This window comes from Erythrolamprus reginae, chromosome 1 (genome assembly GCF_031021105.1).
Source record: "Erythrolamprus reginae isolate rEryReg1 chromosome 1, rEryReg1.hap1, whole genome shotgun sequence".
NCBI lineage: Eukaryota > Metazoa > Chordata > Lepidosauria > Squamata > Dipsadidae > Erythrolamprus > Erythrolamprus reginae.
Window position 1 is genome coordinate 332,899,645 of NC_091950.1, and position 22,531 is coordinate 332,922,175.

Here is a 22,531-nt window from a genome sequence, read left to right on the forward strand (position 1 = left end):
CTCAAGGTTGATTCAGCCTCCCATCCTTCCGTGGTGAGTAAAATGAGGACCCGGACTGTTGGGGGTGATAGGCTGATTTTGTAAACTGCTTAGAGGGGGCTGTAAAAGCACTATGAAGCGGTATATAAGTCTACACGCTATTGCTATTGTTAAAATGGCAATGAACTGGCAGCCAACAGTGATTTCTCATTGGTTTTAAGGGACGAGAGAGACAGCTTGCCTTTGCCCTTCAGATTCAAAACAGGGGAAGATATTGAGTGATGATAAAGATGCCAGGTCCACATTAGCCTTGCATTTGGTTGTAACATGTGTGCATGTGTGTTGTTGTTGTTGTTGTGTGGACATAAAGTGTCTAGCTCAGGGGTGGGCAATTAATTTTGCCATAGGGCCGAATGAGAAATTGGGATGGTTTTAGAGGGCCGGACTAATATAATTAACTCAGTTCTACCCAATGCTGTATATTATTGGGTATAACTGAGTTAATTATATTATAATTATATATTATATCTTGAACACCCAGTTCTTATCTAGAAAAGTTGGACCGACCTCTGCGGGCCGGTCACAGACAGCGGGCGGGCCGCATCCGGCCCTCAGGCCACATCTTGCCCAGGTCTGGTCTAGCTAGTGATGATGCTACAGAATTAATTTTCCTCAAACAAAAATGGACACAGATTGTTGGGGACGATATGCTGATTTTATAAATCGCTTAGAGAGAGCTGTAAAAGCACTATGAAGCAGTATGTATATGCTATTGCTATAATGCTATTGTGTTAGGGGCATATGTCACCATCTGTGGGTGGAATTGGGAGAACTTGGTGTGGCCAAACTCCCCACAGCGAGCTCGTTACGGGACAATTCAAGGATTCCATTTTTAAATATTTAAAATAATTTTTAAAATATTTTAATTTAATTAACAGGCTGTAATTTATTATTTCATTTTGTACCTTTTTTGCATCCTTTTTTAGTGCTTTTATTTCACAGTTTCTTTGATATTAGTGTAACACAGTGGTTCTCAACCTTTCCAATGCCGTGACCCCTTAATTCAGTTCCTCATGTTGTAGTGACCCCCAACCATATGTCTAGCGCCAATTCTCCCAACAGAGCTTTAAGCTCATTGGCAGGAAGGTCAGAGGAACATCCCTACTGTAAACGCCTGATTGGTCGGATTGTAAAAATATGTTCCAAAGCACCCGAATAGAAGCTTTAGTTCCCAACACCATGGGAAATTCGTCTTTTCCCAAATTCTTAGGGGACCCCTGTGAAATAGTTGTTCGACCCCCAAAGGGGTCCCGACCCCCAGGTTGAGAACTACTGGTGTAACATATCCTGCAACGAGTTGTCTTATCCATCTGGGAATGAGTTCAGTGAAGTCAGCAAGTGTATTGAGTCAATATTTAGCAACAGGTTTTCTTTTTTAAAAAAAGATTGTTTATCTCACCTGTTACTTTCTATTAATAACTCAAAGCTGCTGCCAAATATCCTTCCTCTCCTATTTTCTCTAAAACTACAACCCTGTTGAGGTGAGTTAGGCTGAGAGCCAAAATGACTGCGCCAAAGTTGCCCAGCTGGCTTTTATGCTGAGGCGGGTCTAGAATTCAGTCTCCTGGTTTTTGTTTTTGTTTCTTCTAGGCCAGGGGTGTTCAACTATGACAACTTTAAGACTTGTGGACTTCAACTCCCAGAATTACTCACCCAGCTTTGCTAGCTAAGGAACTCTGTGAGTTGAAGTCCACAAGTCTTAAAGTTGCCAAGGTTGGAGAGCCCTGTTCTAGGCAGTCCATGTCCTTTCAGATATTTGCTGGTGGGAAATCTCTTGACCTGCTAGAGGAATTGGACTTCAAATCAGGTAAAAATGGTAACAAATGCATAATTCTTATTATCGTTCTCCTGATGGGCTAGAATAGGGATGCCCTATGCATCCCTTGAGCTGCCCTGAGTCCCAGGAGAAGGGCGGCATAGAAATCTGATCAAATAAATAAATAAATCATAATGCTGAATGGTCACTGAACAAATTGTCTTTAACCAAGGACTACTTATAGAAGTAACAAGCACACCCAGTTGTTTGGTTATCAATACTCAACAGGCATCCAGGAGACATAACTTTGTCATAACTGTTTTGCACAAAAAAAGGTCACAGAGGTAGTGAACAAAAGCAAATACATTTATTTGAGCAAATAGAACATGAAAATCTCAATATAGAGCTACAATATTTCTTTCTTACTGTTTGTAAGCCATCTAGAGTAGCTATGAGTGAGTAGGTGGCTATATAAATGTCCATAAGTTAATTTATTAATTACTCAAAATACAAAGCAACTACTAGGGCCACCATAACATAGTTCTCAGCTTCATATTGAGCTTGAACCCAAGTGTCTCGTGCAACATCCCAGACCCATCTGCTGGCAATCTGGGAAAAAGGAAAGAACAAAATAGCAGCAAATTAGCTAACATACATTTTAAAATTATAATTCATAATACAGTATATAACATAGCGACATGATCACTAATCAATCTTGATTTAATAACAATGAAAAAAATCTTCTAATTTAAGAGTAAGCATATGGAAAAATAATAGCCCTGCCCAGTTTACAATATGGCAAATTAAGAAAGTAAAAAATCTGGAAAGAAATGCAATGTGGTAGTCTGCTACAAATAAAAAAAAATCTACTTAAAATGTCTATAAAACTGGAGAGATACCAAACTAGTATTGCACTCTAACCACTGCGCCACCATGACTCAAATGCTGTTCCAAAAGGCAGACATTGGAGAAGAAAAGCCTCTCCTGCCAGAAGAAGTTATCTCCTCCTATCAGATGACATTCTTTAACAGATGGCACCTATGTTGTGGCTATACCCTAAAGCCGTGATGGCGAACCTATGGCATGTGTGCCAGGGGTGGCAAGCAGAGCCCTCTCTGTGGATACATGTGCTGTCACCTGCTGCTCTTCCAGGTTCCATTGGGCAAAAACCAGCTGTCCAGCACACATGTACCTGCCAGAACCTGGAAGACCAATGCACTGTCCAGCTGCTCTCTTCTGGGTTCTGGCGCTCCAGTGTGCACTCCAATTTTGGCACTCAGTGCCAAAAAGGTTACCAGTCATTGCCCAAAAGCAACCAAATCACTATGAAAATACACCATAATTTTATTTGCATTTACACAAGCAATAACACAATCCAGACTGGGTCCCCAGCAAAGCTTTGACAGTAGCTATATTATCTTTTGAGATATGCTTCCTCCTTGTCACCACTCAGGATCAATTTTACTTGCTGTGAATGTTTTAATACAAGGGCACTTTGTGCAGTTCATATATTTGATGCATGTGGGGGCAGCTCATCAGTTTGGTAATGAACATAGTTTACGTGTGTATGAGGCAGGAGGATATTTTTTTACCATGATCTTCACACCTGATGGAACACTAAGAAGAAACCAGTAAAGTTGCAACAACTTTAGTCATACTAACCTAGGTAAATAAAGTGCTTTATTTCATCAAGGGAATACAGTCAATCTGGTTGGTGAAAATATGTGCAAAACAATTTATTACATCTTACTGATTTCAATCAGAGCTAATTTTCTGCAGATGAATTAGAACCCAATGAAAAGAAGTTTCAGCTTTGATGGCCATTACTTATATCAGTGATGGCGAACCTTTTTTTTTCTTGGGTGCCGAAAGAGCAAGGGTGTGCGCTATTGCGCATGCACAAGTGCCTACACCCATAATTCAGTGCCTGAGGAGGGCGAAAATAGCTTCCTCAGATCCCAAGAGGCCCTCTGGAGGTTTCCCAACTTCTGGTGGGCACAGTAAGCTCATGTTTTGCCCTCCCCAGGCTCCAAAGGCTTCCCTTGAGCTGGGGGAGGGTAAAAACACCCTCCCTCACCCCCTCAGAAGCTCTCTGGAAGCCAAAAACGCCCACCCAGAGCTTCTGTGTGAGCCAAAAATCAGCTGGTCAGCACACATGTACACTGGAGCTGAGCTAGGACAGCAGATATGGCTCCACGTGTTACCTGTGGCACCCGTGCCAAAGGTTCACCATCACTGACTTATATGCTTTGCTTGCATTTTTCTCTATGCTGTCTGTTGAAAATGCTGGAACATAAGAAGGCCTTGTGTATGATTTTAAAAGGTAATTCATTCGATTTTAGTAATCTGATAGGGTTTCATTTGAAAAATAATATTCCTGCACAACTGCAGTACGGAAATGTGGGCATTTTTCAGAGAACAGAATAGGATAGTTTATGTACTTACATGTATTGACTGACCAGTCTTTTCCACAAGAAATAGCTGAACTATATACTTGTAACGATCAAACCCCAGTTCCTTGACACCTGCTAATATATCTTCTGAGATAGCTGAACAAGTGGGGGCACCATTGATTCCAATATATTTGAAATCTTGAAGTTTCTGCTATTAAGGATAAAATAAAATTGCCAATAATTGTAATAATACACTTTTATATTTATATTTTATACACATACATACATACATACATACATACCGTACATACATACATACATACATACATACATACACACATCATTCATTTAACATTTAAAGCTATTGTATATTTGAAACATTCTGTAGATACATTGTTTTTCAGTAAACATAATATTCAATAGTTTATAGCAGTGTTTCCCAACCTTGGCAACTTGAAGATATTTGGACTTCATCACCCAGAATTCCACAGCGAATGCTGGCTGGGGAATTCTGGGAGTTGAAGTCCAGATATCTTCAAGTTGCCAAGGTTGGGAAACACTGGTTTATAGTATTCAACAGGTTTGTTCTTAACCAAGCCTATATGACTGTACTCAGTTTGAAGGTTTGCTTCATGGGACTTCAGTTTTGAACAGGCTATTCTCTATCCCACTCATTTTGGAAAAAAAGTCAAACTGCTTTTTGATTGTAGTAGAGCACTATTGCAACATTAAAAATAAGCCCATTTTAGGAACCATTTTATTTTACAAGTTAAATATAACTTCATATGATGTTGGAATATAGTTGTGCTTATTATTTTAGTTTTAGACCATTTTCATTATAGAGATCATATTCCCCATGGATTCTGGGAACTAATTTGTGACATTATTCAATTGCAAGATCTCCAGTTTGTCCATAGAGGCTGGAATTGCCCATGCTACAAGACCGGTTACCCAAAATTAACAGCTAAATTATGTCAGCTGATGGATCTTATTGAAGGAAGGCCCTGCCCCTTTCAAGAGCCCACCAGTGATGTCCAATACTTTTCACTTCTTGTTTCTTCTTAGAGGAGAAAGTTCAGCACAAAGAGAGAACTAATGCTCCTCAAATGGACAAAAATAATTTGCATGGGACAAAGTAGGATGTCAGCATTTCCCAACTTGCCCTGCAACGAATGCCTCAGTCATAAGTCACTTTTTTTTCTGAAAAACACTCAAGGCAGCCAGGAAAGAGTGGTCAAGGCAGAAGTGTCCCATTTGGACCCTTGCAGATGGGGAATTTCAGTTATTTTAATTAAAATCAGTTAATTATACAGACACACACTTCCAACACTACTGATATTTCTATTAGTGTATGACAACATGGAGCACAGTGGCTCCAGGTTAAAGGTTAGTAAGCCTGCATTTGAAGCCCAATTGCTGCTGGGTTGGGGGGTTAACTGCCATTATTCACTCCAGCTCAATGGGAACATGAAAGGAGCCCCAATCAGCATCCCTCTGGCAACAGTGATCTCAGTGGCTAATTCTTTCAACCTGGAAACACCTAAAAAGGTGCTTTCGGCACAAATGAAAGTGTATGAGGAAAACGAATCAGTTCCATTTACAAGTAGTCCTTTCTTTACAACAGTTCATTTAGTGATCATTCAAAGTTACAACACATTGAAAAAATAGACATGACTATTTCTCACACAACTTTTTAAACATTCCCATGGTCAAAATTGAGATGCTTGGCAACTGGTTCATATTTATGACGATTATAGTGTCCTGGGTTTACACGATCCACTTTTGCAAACTTCTGACAAGCCAAGTTAATGGAGAAGCCAGATGCACTTAACAACAAAGTTACTAATCCAATAAATGCAATTATTCACTTAATAGCTATGGCAAGACACTTAACAAATATTTCACTTGGCAACATATGTTTTGGGCTGTATTGTAGTCATAACTCAAGGATTACTTATACTTTAATAAGTTATTTGCCATGAACTACATTTTAACTAACTTATGCTCGTGATGGTGAACCTGTGGCATGCAAAGCCATATTGGAGGGCAGGTGAGATATTGCCCTATGTCAGCTCCAGTGCACATGCATGCATTGGCCAGCTGATTTTTGGCTTTGGGAAAGGCTGTTTCGCCCTCCAGATGCTTCAGGGAACCTTCCCTGAAGCCCCAGAATCCCAAAAAATTGCCCAATGGACAGATCAGAAGTTCGGAAAACGCACTTCTGCTTTGCCTGTTGTGGAAAAAAGAACCCAACAGGACAACCAGAAGTGTGTTTTCCGAACTTCCGGTTTGTCCATTGGGTGGGTTTTTTTGTACTCCGGAGCTTCAGTGGGGCCTGTGCGCATGTGCGGGGATGGGGGGATTGTGCACATTCATGGGGGCAGCGTGGGTGCGTGGGGAGGGAAGAGGTGTAGGCATGGGCACGCATCCTAGCACATCCCCACACTCCATTTTGACACATGAACCAAAAATAGGCTCACCATCACTTATCTACACTGTTAATAGGAGATATAACAATAGCATTAAAATAATATCAATTATGGTTTAGAACCTAATTCTTATTATAAAATATTTTACCTTTAGAATATCTTCAGTTCTCTTCCTTACTATATGAGACTCACATTTTCTATAAGGTTCCATCCTATAAGTGTTAGCATATTTCGGTCTTGCAAAGCTAGTCCTGAATACTAAAAGCTCATTTTTTGTAAAATCTGTCATGGATTCATCATCTGGGTCACCTATGTCATAGCTTGAAGCTCTGTGTTTTCCTGATATTGAAGGCTAAAAAACACCCCAATACATAGACATCTTTATTTCATTCACAAAGTTAAAATGACAAAATGTAAACATAGTAAGAGGGGGTTAGCTTTTTTTTTCATCCTGTCCCTCTTTTTACATATAAAATTTAAGATGGTTAAAATACCCTGTAAGGTTGGTTGGACTAAGAGAGTGACTGGTCCGACCTAGCCAGTTTTTCATGTCCAAGGCAGGACTAAAGTTCACAGTATCCTGGTTTGTAAGCCAGCATTACTGTATCAAAGTGGCTCTTCAACTGAATGCAATGGAATGTTCTGATTTGCAGCCATATAAATTAGTCCTGCATTTTATATATTCCATTTTGCTTAACATGGAACCCCAGAGTTATAATTTAATGAGGGAAAAATTACTTTATTTTCTACACATTATTGTTTCATCAAAACTTCAATTTGAGACATAAACATTGCCTTTAAACCATACTAATATCCCCTTGATCTTGCAGTTGCTTTTCTGAACAAATTTCAGCCAGCAATTTATATAGTCCCCAAAAGTTTGAACAAATATTGCTTCTCCCAGAGACAAAGATATTCAACAGTATTCTCAGACTCAGAATAGAAATCATTTTGTCTTTGTTTTGGCATATCAAAAGTAGCAATCCTATGAATACTTTTCTAGTATCTTATCTAATTCAGTACATTTTGTATGTTCATTTAAACCAGTGTTTTTCAAACTTTAAGATGCTTAATATCTTTAACACATCTTAAAATTGTCCATCTTAAAAAATATTATTTAAACAAAAAAGACTGAAATGTAATCCTGGAAAAGGACTGTATATCTTGTCTGCTCACCTTGCAATGGATGAAGGCTTCATTTTAAAGTAGAACAGCATATTTGACCAAAAACTCAGATAGGGTTGCTGATGGTTCTCCAAAGGAAAGTTAAATAATTTCTATTATGTGATTCATGCATAGGGTACTTGAAGAATTTGTGAAACAGAAACGTTCCAATAAAATGTACTTCTTCAGAGTACATAATCCAAATATAGTAGAAACCAAAATTAACCCTCCTGAACAGGGTCTTCTTAGGTCTACAACATGTTTAGGATAGTAATAGTTTGTATAAACGTAAGTAAAATTGATTGATTGATTGATTGATATAAACCAATATTTCTCAACCTTGGCAACTTTAAGTGGTATAGACTTCAATCCTACAGCATGCTGGCTTAGGGAATTCTGGGTGTTGAAGTCCCACACGTTTAAAAGCTGCCAAGGTTGAGAAAACTGGTAAGACAGCTTTAGTGTTGTTAACAGCAAGCACTCCTCGTGTAGCTTAATACGATTTTGGACCGAGCCCATATCTACAAAACGTTTTAACTGAGCAAAAAAAAAAAATCGCTGGCTTTCCAAAACGCAGCATTCCCGCAAAACGTGTGCAAGGAGTTCCCTGCCGCTAGACCTCGCCCACTCTGTGGCAACCCTGTAACCCAGTTGTCTTGGCAACGTTAAGACTTGTGGACTTCAAGTCCCAGAGTTCCTTCCGTCAGCAAAGCTCAGCTTACTTCAAGGCAGCAAGCTTAGCTTGAACTGAGGAACTCTGGGACTTGAAGTCCACAAGTCTTAACGTTGCCAAGGTTGGAGACTCCTGCCCGAGGCCCGCCCCAATGTCGCTCCGCGCACGCGCAAACGAGCCCGCTTCGCCGGCTTACCCGACCCAGCTGATCTTTATCAATACCGCTATGTTTTCTTCCCCATCCTGTCCCCACGTGGGAAGGAGTGGCGCCCAGCTTCTTTTTGCCTTTATCCATGGGGAATAATTTTTAGCCAACTGGTTGAGGTGGACGGTAATTCAATCGGCGTAGCAACCGTCCACACGGACCCGTTAACAGCAGCCTGATCAAGAGGCGCGAGCCTTTCAACTGGCGCGTGACATCAGTAAGCGCGAGCTAAGCAACCCAAGAACCAGAACCAGCAGAAATTATCTTCCCGCGCAATCTGGTCGGTCCGCCTAAGGAGTTGGAGAATTCTGGGAATTGAAGTTCAATTATTGCTGCCCTAGGAGCGAGAGCGCCTTATTAATCGGTTCAGGTCGACTTGCTGCCGCTGTTGCCTGGCTTGCTATTTCTTTTGCCAAATGCCAGGTTAAGCGTTTTTAAAAGCAAGGCTCCTAAACGTTTTTATCATCATGCCTTCTTTCGTTGTAACCTTAATGTGCTTACCGTCCCTGCCCTATTGTCTTTTATCGTTAGTTTTTACTTATGTTTATACAAACTACAGTACTACTGTCTTATACATGTTTGACAAACAAACAAACAATTAATTAATTAATGTACACACCTCCCCTAAAATACAAACCTCAAAATGAACACAGGAGAACAATTAAGCTTGCAGGAAAGGTGGATTTATTAAAAATATATAATAGAATTTTTCATTGGCCAAGTGCGGTTGGACACACAAGGAATTTGTCTTTCGTGCATATGCTCTCAGTGTACATAAATATATATATACATCTGTCAAGAATCATGAGGTACAAGACTTAATGTTTGTCATAGGGATCAAATAAGCAACGGGAAACAATATTTTTTTAAAATTTAAGGTTAAAAGGGGTCCTCTAGACCAGTGTTTTTCAACCAGTGTGCCGTGGCACACTACTGTGCCGCGAGACACGGTCAGGTGTGCCGCGAAGAGGGAAGCTCAGGTTCTGGTCTCACAACTTTTTGCTGAGAGAGAGAGAGAAAGAGTGAGAGAAAGAGAGAAAGAAAGCAAGAAAGAGAAAGAGCGAGAGAGAAAGCAAGAGAGAGAAAAGAGAGAAAGAGCGAGAAAGAAAGAAAGAGTGAGAGAGAGAAAGAGAGAGAGAAAGCAAGAGAGAGAGAGAGAGAGAAAGCAAGAGAGAGAGATAGAAAGAAAGCAAGAGAGAGAGAGAGAAAAAGGAGAGGAAGGGAGAGAGAGAAATGAGCAAAGAGGGGAGGAAAAAAGAGAAATGAGGAAATGATTGAGATAGAGAATGAGAGGAAAGAGAGAAACAAAAGAGGGAGAGGAAGAGAAGTGACTCTTGATTTAAAACATATGATAAAAAGCACGCAAAAAATAAGAGAGAAAACCCCCCCAGCCCTCACCTGTTTTTGGAAATGGTTCAAGAGTATGTATACAGTGATCCCTCGAGTTTCGCGAGGGTTCCGTTCCAAGACCCCTCGCGAAACTCGATTTTTCGCGATATAGCGGTGCGGAAGTAAAAACACCATCTGCGCATGTGCGGCCATTTTTTCATGGCCGCACATGCGCAGATGGTGAAGTTTGCGTGTGGGCGGTGGGGAAGACCAAGGGAAGGTTCCTTCAGCCGCCCAACAGCTGATCTGCTCGGTAGCGCGGCAGCAGCGAGGAGCCGAAGATGGGGTTTCCCCTTTGCCTGGGCAACGGGGAAACCTCATCTTCGGCTCATCGCTGCTGCCGCGCTACCGAGCAGATCAGCTGTTGGGCGGCCGAAGGAACGTTCCCTGGGTCTTCCCCGCCGCCTCGGATCCTCGCTGATGCCCGCCCGCCGTTTGCCGCTCGCCCCGTTCGCCCGCCGCTATCGAACTTGCTATCGAGCCTGCTAATGAAATCCAACCCGCAGCGGCCCTTTCCCTCTCCAGGCTGCGGGAGGGGTCCGGAGAACAATGCCTGGCGCCGCGCTCCCGGCTGGGCTTTTTTCCCCCATTTCCCCTCGGGTGGAATTTCAGACCCTCCGCCGGTTGGATTTCATTAGCAGGCTCGATAGCAAGTTCTTCCTCCCTTTAGAAAGCCCCGCAGCCTCCTCCGCCCGGCGAGGCCGCCAGCGAGGACCCGCAAAGCCGCCGCCGCCGCAGCGAGGCCAAGCCGCCCGCTCCCACGGCACGGGCTCCCAACACAGCGCCGCACAGCCCGCCCTCGGCGATGCCTCCGCGGATCTGCAAGCCCAGCCGAGCGACGCCTCTGGTCTGGGCGAAGGCAGTGGGCAGGCCCCGCCGCAGCAGTCCCCGCGGGCACCGCGCGCCAAGGGCCGGCCAGGCCGCCGGCCAACAAAGGGGCTCCCTCGCCTCCCTCGGGCAGGTTTACAAAAGCAGCGCGGCAACTTGGAGCACGGCATGCCCTGCAGCCCTCGCCTCGCCCGCCCCCGCCTGGCCGGCGCTCTGGCTACCCCCGGCTGAGGAAGAACCGAGTAGCCCCCGCCCTCCCCCGCCCGGCTCCCTTCAGCCCCCCGGGGCCAAGCGGGCGGGGGGCGGGCGGGACTTCGCCTGTCTCCGCCGCCCGCATCGCCCCTCCGGCGGGCCGGCCTCCCCCGCCCGCCTCTGCTGCAGCCGCCGCCGCCTCCCCGACTGGCACAAAAGGGCCCCGCCCGCCCCGCCCCGAAGCTTACCTTGCGAGTTTTTGGCTGCGGGGGGAGAAGTAGGACTTTCCTAACTCCCTCCCCCCGGTCGCCGTTTGCTGCTCGCCCGTTCACCTGCCCGCCATCAGGACCGCCGCGCACTAACTTGATGACGGCCAAGCCGTCCCAGATCGTGGGGAGGGGAGCTCTTCTCCAGCCAGGGGACGGCGAGGCCCTCCCAATGCCCCACGCTTGGAGCCGGAGTGAGGCCACTTCCGCCTCCGGATGAAGGAATCTCCTCAAACTCAAAGCCTGTATCCTGCCGCCCGGTTTACCCAGGACACGAGCGGCGAAGTGACTTGGAGGAATGGAAAGTCCAAACCGCCCGGTTTCAGTGGGGTTTCCCCGTTGCCCAGGGATTCCTGAACCCACCACAGCCACCTCCGTTCGGGCGAAGGAATCCCTGGGCAACGGGGGAAACCATTTCCATTCCTCCAAGTCACTTCGCCGCTCGTGTCCTGGGTAAACCGGGCGGCAGGATACAGGCTTTGAGTTTGAGGAGATTCCTTCATCCGGAGGCGGAAGTGGCCTCACTCCGGCTCCAAGCGCGGGGCATTGGGAGGGCCTCGCCGTCCCCTGGCTGGAGAAGAGCTCCCCTCCCCACGATCTGGGACGGCTTGGCCGTCATCAAGTTAGTGCGCGGCGGTCCTGATGGCGGGCAGGTGAACGGGCGAGCAGCAAACGGCGACCGGGGGGAGGGAGTTAGGAAAGTCCTACTTCTCCCCCCGCAGCCAAAAACTCGCAAGGTAAGCTTCGGGGCGGGGCGGGCGGGGCCCTTTTGTGCCAGTCGGGGAGGCGGCGGCGGCTGCAGCAGAGGCGGGCGGGGGAGGCCGGCCCGCCGGAGGGGCGATGCGGGCGGCGGAGACAGGCGAAGTCCCGCCCGCCCCCCGCCCGCTTGGCCCCGGGGGGCTGAAGGGAGCCGGGCGGGGGAGGGCGGGGGCTACTCGGTTCTTCCTCAGCCGGGGGTAGCCGGAGCGCCAGCCAGGCGGGGGCGGGCGAGGCGAGGGCTGCGGGGCGTGCCGTGCTCCAAGTTGCCGCGCTGCCTTTGTAAACCTGCCCGAGGGAGGCGAGGGAGCCCCTTTGTTGGCCGGCGGCCTGGCCGGCCCTTGGCGCGCGGTGCCCGCGGGGACTGCTGCGGCGGGGCCTGCCCACTGCCTTCGCCCAGACCAGAGGCGTCGCTCGGCTGGGCTTGCAGATCCGCGGAGGCATCGCCGAGGGCGGGCTGAGCGGCGCTGTGTTGGGAGCCCGTGCCGTGGGAGCGGGCGGCTTGGCCTCGCTGCGGCGGCGGCGGCTTTGCGGGTCCTCGCTGGCGGCCTCGCCGGTCGGAGGAGGCTGCGGGGCTTTCTAAAGGGAGGAAGAACTTGCTATCGAGCCTGCTAATGAAATCCAACCGGCGGAGGGTCTGAAATTCCACCCGAGGGGAAATGGGGGAAAAAAGCCCAGCCGGGAGCGCGGCGCCAGGCATTGTTCTCCGGACCCCTCCCGCAGCCTGGAGAGGGAAAGGGCTGCTGCGGGTTGGATTTCATTAGCAGGCTCGATAGCAAGTTCGATAGTGGCGGGCGAACGAGGCGTGCGGCGTGCGAACGAGGGGAGTGGGGGGCGAACGAGGGGAGCGGCGGGCGAACGAGGGGAGTGGGGGGGCGAACGAGGGGAGCGGCGGGCGAATGAGGCGAGCGGCGGGCGAACGGGACGTGCGGCCGCCGAACGGGGCGAGCGGCAAACGGCGGGCGGGCATCAGCGAGGATCCGAGGCGGCGGGGAAGACCCAGGGAACGTTCCTTCGGCCGCCTAGCAGCTGATCTGCTCGGCAGCGCAGCACCAGCGAGGAGCCGAAGATCTTCGGCTCCTCGCTGCTGCTGCGCTGCCGAGCAGATCAGCTGCTAGGCGGCCGCTCGAGAGCAAGAGGGGGAGAGAAAGAGAGAGAAGGAAAGAAAGAGATGAGAGAGGGAGGAAGAGAGTGTGAGAGAGGAAGAAGCAACATAGAGAAAGAGAAAGAAAGATGAGAAAGGAAGGAAGAGAGTGACCTGATCGGGTGGGGAAAATCGCGATATAGTGTTCGCGAAGATCGAGATGGTAACAATTGCTGAAAAATCGCGATATAGCGTTTTCGCGAAGATCGAGATCGCGAAACTCGAGGGATCACTGTACACACACACACACAAGAGGGGGAGGAGACAGGGATGGAAAAAGAGGAGAGTGTCTTAGAGTGTCGTTTTGTGTCTTTTTGGTTGGTGGTGTGCCCCAGGATTTTGTAAATGTAAAAAATGTGCCGCGGCTCAAAAAAGGTTGAAAATCACTGCTCTAGACCAGTGTTTCCCAACCTTGGCAACTGGAAGATATTTGGACTTCAACTCCCAGAATTCCCCAGCCTGGGAATTGAAGTCCAGATACCTTCAAGTTGCCAAGGTTGGGAAACACTGCTCTAGACTCTGCTCTGCCCCAAGGGAGGGACACCTCACCGTTTGGGGAAACCTGGTTTAGGGGATTTGCATTGGGAAAGAGTTTGAAAGATACTCCCTGGAGACATAATGAGCATATATCTTCCTTGCAACTTGCCACCGATGTGTTTGCTGCTATTAAAGCTCCAGTCCAAAGGAGATAAAAAAGAACACAAATCAGGATTGTAAGGAAAATTAAATATTGTTTTACAGCAGTGGCTAGAAAGTTCTAATTTTGCTGGCAATAATTGCGAGTTGTGACTTTTCATAAGTTGGAGATGGTACTTGACTTACAATCATTTGTTTAATGACTCTTCAAAGTTACAGTGGCACTGAAAAAATGAATTATCACCAGAGGCATATTGACATTACCGCCGCTACTGGTGCACTGCACGCTCAACTTCAGTTGTTTTGTAATGTACTGAAATCTTGTGAGGGGGTACGCACGTGCTTGAAACTTCGGTGTGGGGGGTTGCTTTCACACATGTGCAAAAGCAAAAAATTGCTGAAATCTCATGTGTGCGTGCATTCCATCCCAAGAGTTTGCTTCTACACATGAGCACAAAGCAAAAATTTGAAAAAAAGATGGCGGTGCCCATAGGACCGACACTGTAGCGGCTGCACACAAATTGAGAAGAGAAAGATTTTTGATTGCAAGTTACATATTTGTATGTATGCCATACATACCATATTTTTCGTAGAATAAGATGCACAGGTGTATACGACACACTTTAGTTTTTGGGAAATAAAATGGGGGGGGGAGGGAATCTGCCTACCAGGTATTCATCTGGCTAACATCATTAGTCTGGTCAGCTTCAGCATATTAGTTTGCTGGTTTTGAGCAGGATTTTTAAAAAACAGCTTCTAAAGCACAGCTGATAGAGAGAAGCAATGAAAAAAGCAGGCCAAATCCGGAAGATCGCTTCATCTTAGCACTTCATTAGGGCTGAAAATAAGCTTTGATAAAGCTACATTGGGAGTATAAGAGGCACCCAAATTTTCTGCATCTTTTTTTTTTGGGGGGGGGGGGGGTCTTATACTCTAAAAAATACAGTACTGTACTTGCTATGTAATGATTAACATTTGACTAAGTAATACAATGAAAAAGGTATTTTCTTAGATTCAGCACATTTCTCATCTATAGTAGTAATATTTATTTACACTAAAGGATTGACAAAAATTTTATTCAATTATCTTTGTAGAATGTGGGCATAACAAGAGGGCATTAAAAAGGTCATTACAGGATTGTTTTCAAGATAATTTCAGTTCCTGTAATATGAGGATAAATGGCCTACTGCTTATCCATACAGAGTGGTTTTTGAAATATTATAAATGATAATTAAAAAACATAATGCAGGAATTATTTATGGTATCTTTAGGCTGACAAGTAGGGAGGAAAAATGCTGCTGTGGTGCTTACCCAAATAGCCATGATTTTTCTCTTTACTCTGGATTACATTAATTTTCATCCTACAGGGAAAAAGTCAAAAATACCAAAAGGTCAAATCTCCAGTAACACAACTGTCAGCACTGGAATTTTACTTTCATTTTTGCTGCTGGTTTAACCATGTAGCAATAATGAAATACTGGAAAAATGTGTAAAAGTAATTCTGACAGTAGTAATTCTGTAAGTAAGTAAGGCTGCAAGAGTTTCCTTGTTTTATATCACCATTTGCTTTTTTATTTCATTTCAGATGTTCTTGGCTGATCCACCATCTACCTGCCTTTCCCCTACAGTGTATTATTTGATTTGTGAAGCTGGATTTGAGAGGAGATCAAGCTGTGCTGTCAGTAGTTTTATATGCGACACTGGTGAAATAAATTGGGAATTCATCACAAAACATGTACAATATGGAGAGCAAGGTCTCTATTGCTTTTAAATGTAGTGTATTGCTATACTTAGGACAGTAAGGCATGTTTCTGAATTAGCATACGCAGTGGAGATCTTTTATTTGTTTGCTGGGATCTTTTTGTTAAAAATAATAGAAGTAGAATTCCTAATTTTAGTTATTTAGCTTCTGTGACCAAAATGTCACTATTGAATATTTTCTACAAAAAAGGAAATTCCTTAATGAGTTTAGATGGGAAACCCTTTCAGGAGAAAATATTTTTGAAGTTTTTTTATGTTTAGCAGTACAGTACTTGACAGTATTCTTGAACCTGTTTGGTTATTTTTTGTTTTTTAGACTCAACATTGGATTATATCAACAGTGTGAGGTTTTTAGGTCCTTTATGTGAATCTATTCATTTGCATTTGAAATCACTTACAGTGGAACAATTTGAAAACAAGTTTGTGGTATGGCTTCAATGGACAAACTGCCCAGAGGTAGGTAAATGTTGGATTGGATCAGATCCCCACCCCAAATTTATGGATGAATGGATGTATACACAAACACACACACACACACACACTCACTCACTCTTTAGCATGTGGCAGTGGTCCCCAAATGAAAATTAATTAGAAAATAAGAAAGCTAGCAAATCATGCAGGCCTTCTCTCCCATGAATATAAAGTAAATGTACAGCAATTTATTTTGCAGCTACCTTATAGCTTGTAGAAGTTAGTTGACAAGATTCGGTGGATGATTGTATTTCTTTTGGTAACTTTTTGGTCATTTCCAATTCTATGGAAGAAATATATAAATGCTTAATTAGCTGGGCAGCAGACACTTTTATGATTCAGTGTCGTAAGTGGTTATAAGCAGAGTGAAAGACATGAAATTTTGTGTATTGTCCAGCTGGAGAAAAAGACAATAATTAATTTGTAATAGACCAAGTAATAACCATTGCCTTATCTCCTTTAACATTTCAAAAAAGAAGTTCAACATTTTAAATTTGTAATTTTTGTGATTTTTTTTACATTTAAGTACTTGTTAAAGAAAAGAAAAGATATTCTTTTTTTAATCTGTCAAACAGTGATTTAAAAAAATGTAATTGTTCTAATTGAGTTGTGTATATAATCTTATTAAGTTCTATTTCTTCCTAATATAAATCATCGATAAAAATAACATGGTTATATTTCATTTTTCCATCTTCTACAAACTACAGATATTTCTGGAAATGTTTTATACCATAAAAAATCCACATGGTACAGCAGTTGCACTAAGTTTAATGAAGCTTACATCATGTTTGGAAAGAGCCTTGGGTGATGTAAGTGCTAAAATCTTGGAATATGTCAAACCTGCGGTCAATGAGATTCTTATTTACACTCAAGAAATCAGCATTCCACTTCCTTGTTTACTACAGATCACAGATTCAGTATAATTACCAGCTGGTTTCTCTACCCAAGCACTTACTGACTTTATACATGTTTGCTGATAAAATGGACGAGAAAAATGCCAATTACTTACTTTAGAGAATTTTCTCACTCTGTTGGATATGTAGAATTTGAAACCCCTCTCTGAATTATAAATCTTACAATATTAATATTTCAATCCAAAGCACTGTACTCTGAATGACTAATACAAATTCTCCCATAAGTACCCTTACAATACATTTATGGAAAAGCTAAGCAAAGTCAGCCAGGTTTTGCTAATTAACAGTTCACAGACATATTTATTTGATAACCTATGCATTAATCTCATCAGGGCTTATCCCACTCTAGGTGTGTTTTACATTACAGTGCAAATCCATTACCATGTCTCAATCTGGAAGCTTTATGCCAAGAAGCAGGGAAATAAAAAAGGAACAATCTTTTAATTATACCTTGTTACTCATTGGGTTTCTACACCTAACTTACCTAACTTAGCTATCATTTTTGTATTTGTCAAATTTTGTCTTTGTGGCAGTTTTTAGCGGGAGCATTTTTAATTTCAATAATAATGAAGAATCCATTTTAGTTTTCTGCTGTATGATAAACCCGATGTCCTATAATAATAATTCAATGAGTTTTCTGCAGTCCTTCAGTTCACATGCTTTTGGAAGTAAAGACAGCAAGAGAGTCATAACGTTCAAAAAACCCTTTTTTTCACTTAACAACCCCGTAATCCCTTGCATTAGGGTGGAGTCAGGGTGATTGAACGCAGCTTGAGCATTTAGAATTCATAAGACAATAAACCAAGTGAATTCACAATTAAAGATTGTTGGACAACTTCCCCAATTTCTTCAAATCATTTCAGCCAAAAAGACTTACTAACAGTACCACTTAGTTTATATCTATGTTTGTGGGCTGCTGGTTTGGACTATCTTTGGATGTGTTCTCTTTAAAACAATCCAAACAGCCACACTTTTAAATGCTTTGATGATGCAAGAACCAATATGAAGTTGCTTCATACTTCTTTGCTTGGATGAAATAATTTTCAATGTCATAACGTTTCTGTATTGCTTTATTTCAAATTACTCTTTTAAACATAAAGTGATATTTGATATGATGTTTTTAACAAATACATTGACTGGGAAGGGCAAATATTCAGAGTGAAATATATTGTATTTTAGGTATTCTTACTAATTGGGAAAGATTGTCCTTTTCTTCTAAGAGATTTGCTCTCATCTCAGGAACTTGTTTCTATCTTTGGGCAACCAGTGGTGAGTGTTAGATTTTTAAGTTCAAATTAAAAATGTTCAAATATTAAGTATATTTACATTTATACACTTTATTTTTTACTCAATGGTTTACTTTGAACAATATTAATATAGCAGGGCTTTTAATACTGAATCAGAATGGGATAGGGGATTTTAAACACAGACTAGAAGTTGGTATCCAGTGAGTCAGGTTTTATTGAGAGGTTTTACATGATAGAAAATTTGTGTGGTTCATTGTTTATGGAAAAGTATATGAACAATATTTTGTTTTGCACTATTTACTTTTTGTTCAAAATAGATGGATAGTCTAAAGGTGTTCATTGGGTCTCCGGATGGTCTAAATCTTCGTAATATTTTGTGGCATGGATTTGTGTCAGCTAGAGAGATTCCTGTCAAGTAAGTAAAATTAATTGTGATTGTTTGGTTCCAGTAGCAACAGAGTTAGAAACATAACTGAACAATAGGAGGATGTATTATTTAGGAAGCAATCTAAATGACATGCTAGTAACTGTGAATTGTTGTAATTTATATTTTTATGAATATTTTCTTCTATTTCAAGATGCTTAAACATTTATTTGAATTTTATTCTTTGAAAAAGATTGAGATATATTTTCTACTGCATTGTATATCTTACTTTCCATAGATATTTCTCCATGCTACTTTTTTTAACAGCTGGATTGGGGCAACTGCTTAATAATTACTGCCTTCAAGCTCACTCTGCTTTAATTCATCGACCCTATGTATCTTTCACTCACTTGAAAGAGCTACATATATTTCCAGGTATTTGTTTTAATGGTTTACTGTTGAAGATGATACATATCTACTATCTTGAAATATATATATACTTATTGAAGTTATTTCTATTTCACCTTTAAGTAGGTTTACAAATTGGAACCTTTATGCAAATGTAGCTTCCTGGAGTTAAAGATGATGATGATGATGATGATGATGATGATGATGATGATGATGATTATTATTATTATTTATTAGACTTGTATGCCGCCCCTCTCCGTAGACTCGGGGCGGCTCACAACAATAACAAAGACAATGTAAGAACAAATCTAATAATTTAAAAAACACTAAAAACCCCATTATTAAAAGCAAGCATACACACAAACATACCATGTATAAACTCTATAGGTCCGGAGGAGATGTCTCAGTTCCCCCATACCTGACAGCAGAGATGGGTCTTAAGAACTTTACGAAAGGCAAGGAAGGTGGGGGCAGTTCTGATCTCCAGGGGGAGCTGGTTCCAGAGGGTCGGGGTCGCCACAGAGAAGGCTCTTCTCCTGGGTCCCGCCAAACAACATTGTTTAGTCAACGGGACCCAGAGAAGGCCAACTGGGATTCGCTGGGATTCATGCGGCAGAAGACGGTCCCGGAGATATTATGCTCTAGTACAAAGAACTTTAAAAAGTGCATTAATTTAATTTAGTTCTGATGAGGTAGGCATTATCTATGGCCAATTCTTCACGTTCTTCAGATGAATCTTACCAAATCTGCTTCCAAATAGGGATTGAAGAGTTGTCAAATGTTTTCTCATGTAAATCAGACCAGTTGGAAATTAGTGGAGAACACTAAATTGTGAAGAAAAGCTACATCACCTGTTGAGTCTGTGCATTTGAAAACAAATGACTGATATACAAGTAGCACTCAACTAGCAACAGCTTGTTAATGACAGTTTGACCGTTTGTAAGTCCTCAATTTACAACAGTTCACTTAGTGACCATTTGAAGTTACAACAGCATTGAAAAAAGTGACTTACGACCGTTTTTCACACTCATGACTGATGCAGCATCCCTGTGGTCATGTGATTTGCATTTGGATACTTGACATATTTATGATGACTGCAGTTTCCTGGGGGTCTTGTGATCCTCCTTTGCGACCTTGACAAGCAAAGTCAATGGGGAATCAGATCCACGAAATCACCGTGTTACTAACTTAACAACTGCAGTGATTTGCTTAACAAATTTGGCAAGAAAAGTCGTAAAATGGGGCAAAACTCACTTAACACATTTCTCAATTAGCAACATAAATTTTGGACTCAATCCTGGTTGTAAGGACTATCTTTATTCATGGAGCATTTTTTAGAGATATGTTTAAATGTAATAGATTTTAGAAGCACATAAATAATTTGAATTGAACCATTTGCATTCAAAGGTAACCCTTATCAAATGTGTGTCAATTGTTTTCAAATGCAAAGCTGGCTGCCTTAGTCAATTTGGAAGATTTTCAAGTTGGACTGAGCTGTTTCGAATGAGGCACTTAAATAGTCTACACAGGGATTTTCAATGCAAAAGTGATGTTTGAATCCAGAATTGTCTGAATTATTAAAAATACACAATGTAACTTAAAATGCATAAAAGAAGCAGAATAAAACAAGTTACATTTCAGACAAAGGAATGACATTATTGTAGGTTTCCAAACTTTTTAAAGCCACACGTTTATCTAAAAGAACTAGAAAAATAAAACTTCCAATCTCAGGTCAGGTTTTTCCAAACAGTGGGTATGAGAGGCTTAAATGTGTTTGTCTGTTTAGCTCTCTTGCCTAAATCTGTTGTATAAAGAATCATGAAAATACCACTTCATTGTTGCTATTCATGATCGGTACAATAGCTAAGTTGTCCAATTGATATCTGTGATCTTTATCGGTAACTGGTATTTACATTTTATTTTTATCCTTCTTGCTTTCAGCCCATTTTGTTTTTGAGTCATATTTTTTAGATTGTAAATCTGAAAACAGATGCTATCTTATTTCTGTTCAGCTTCTGGGAACATCTTTTGTAAAGAAGAAGGGTAAAATAAGGATAAAATGCTTCAAATACAGAATGCTTTTGCTTTGTTTTTAGAATGTGTTTCTGCTCTAGGAAAATCTTGGAAAATATAAAAAAATCAATAAAGATGCACTAGACTTGGCAGTGAAATCTTACAAGTAGTGGTAGAAGCATTGTTTGAGCATTATTTAAAGATTATCTTAATAGATTTTGATTATAATTTTTCTCCATAATAAGTAATTCAACAGAAGTTCAATGTCAGTGCAAGTTCCTCTTTTCTGTTTTATAGATCTGAATCAAGAACTCTTGTTGTTGGCTGAAGAATTAGTAACAAAATCCAATATTGTAATAAGAACTATGATACCTTTTTGGATTGCTGCAATAACTTCATTCCAGCAGGCAAGGTAACAACATTAGTGTATTGTAACCTTTTTTTAAAGTAGTTGAAAAGTGGTTTAATGCAACTGGAATACAGGCCATAATTTGTTAGAGGTCATTTACGTATTGCCCATTAGTTGTCATTTCTTGCCTTCTTTGGCCCAAGATTCCATAGGGTCTAGATCTAGGACAACTCGTTCTTACCAATTCGCCCCAGCCGACTTGCTGCAAGACAATTTTCCATGGTCAGTTCAACATGGGATAACTTGTCACGGGACAATTCAATGTGGGGTAACTATCTATTTACAGGAGGAAGCTTTTATTCCCCATCCATGCACCTTTTGCTGAATATCAGCAGAGGAGATGATACATTCATCCTCTCTGAGCACTGAAAACACTGTGAGGCATATTTGAATCAATAAATAACAAAAGCAATCATAATTAAGCAAGAGGATCAGTGTGATGGTGAATCAGCCACGACACTTTAGCCATGGCTAGTCGGCTACGCAAAGTTATCCCATTCTGCATTCCATAAGCTATTACTCTGGTATAAGAATTTCAAGTATGATTTCATACAAACAACTAAAGAAGATGGTTTAGAATCTAAGGACTTCCCCATTGCTCGACCAACAGTATACTCCAAGCATAGTAAGATTCCCTGTTATCATAGGTTATGGCAAACCAATAGTTAACACAATTTTAACTATTAAAGTAAGAACAAAGTATGCTGTAGCTCAGTCTCACAATAATATTTCTTTCAGGTATGCAGATTGTGTCATTTTCTTACTTCCTCAGATGGAAGGTGGGCTTAGAGTACTCTTCACAGCAGTTAATAAATGTCCAAGCAGACTAATGACAGCTGAGGTAATCAATTTTTAAAAAAAGGAATTTGTTGAAAATTATGCACACTATATTTCAGATTAGTCTTTATTTTATATTTCAAAGCTTTTATGTTGATGCCATTATTTAAATTGCTTTATTTGTCTTTGATCTGTAATCCCTTTGACAGAAGAATTTATGTAACACGTGCTGCTTTTACCCAGTAAAAATATGCCTACTGGCACTTGAGACGTTTTCTGTCATCAATCTGTATATGA

At 42.1% G+C, this 22,531-nt stretch overlaps 2 protein-coding genes across 7 annotated transcripts in view; one reads left to right on the plus strand and one right to left on the minus strand.

Moving 5' to 3' along the window:
• The window catches only part of ERMARD (ER membrane associated RNA degradation), a 42,293-nt gene that overhangs the window by 873 nt on the left and 18,889 nt on the right, over nucleotides 1-22,531 (plus strand). For 2 of the 5 annotated variants that reach the window (XM_070733897.1, XM_070733898.1), the window contains exons 2-9: nucleotides 15,456-15,624; nucleotides 15,948-16,087; nucleotides 16,810-16,911; nucleotides 18,196-18,285; nucleotides 18,581-18,678; nucleotides 18,926-19,062; nucleotides 21,346-21,460; nucleotides 22,196-22,298. In XM_070733897.1, the coding sequence (XP_070589998.1) occupies nucleotides 15,456-15,624; nucleotides 15,948-16,087; nucleotides 16,810-16,911; nucleotides 18,196-18,285; nucleotides 18,581-18,678; nucleotides 18,926-19,062; nucleotides 21,346-21,460; nucleotides 22,196-22,298 (954 nt within the window). Of the gene's footprint in view, nucleotides 1-15; nucleotides 34-8,729; nucleotides 8,940-15,455; nucleotides 15,625-15,947; nucleotides 16,088-16,809; nucleotides 16,912-18,195; nucleotides 18,286-18,580; nucleotides 18,679-18,925; nucleotides 19,063-21,345; nucleotides 21,461-22,195; nucleotides 22,299-22,531 lie in introns of those variants that run through there. The other 3 variants (XM_070733900.1, XM_070733899.1, XM_070733901.1) reach the window with 3 other exon arrangements.
• DYNLT2 (dynein light chain Tctex-type 2) lies at nucleotides 2,152-8,918 on the minus strand. 2 transcript variants are annotated; one of them, XM_070733908.1, is made up of 4 exons: nucleotides 8,651-8,918; nucleotides 6,766-6,969; nucleotides 4,241-4,396; nucleotides 2,152-2,404 (listed from the first exon to the last, which is right to left on the minus strand). In XM_070733908.1, the coding sequence occupies exons 1-4, from the start codon at nucleotides 8,747-8,749 to the stop codon at nucleotides 2,294-2,296; spliced, it is 570 nt and encodes a 189-aa protein (XP_070590009.1). In that variant the 5' UTR covers nucleotides 8,750-8,918; the 3' UTR covers nucleotides 2,152-2,293. The 2 variants fall into 2 exon arrangements, with proteins under 2 accessions (XP_070590009.1, XP_070590008.1); XM_070733907.1 differs by having other exon boundaries at nucleotides 4,241-4,399.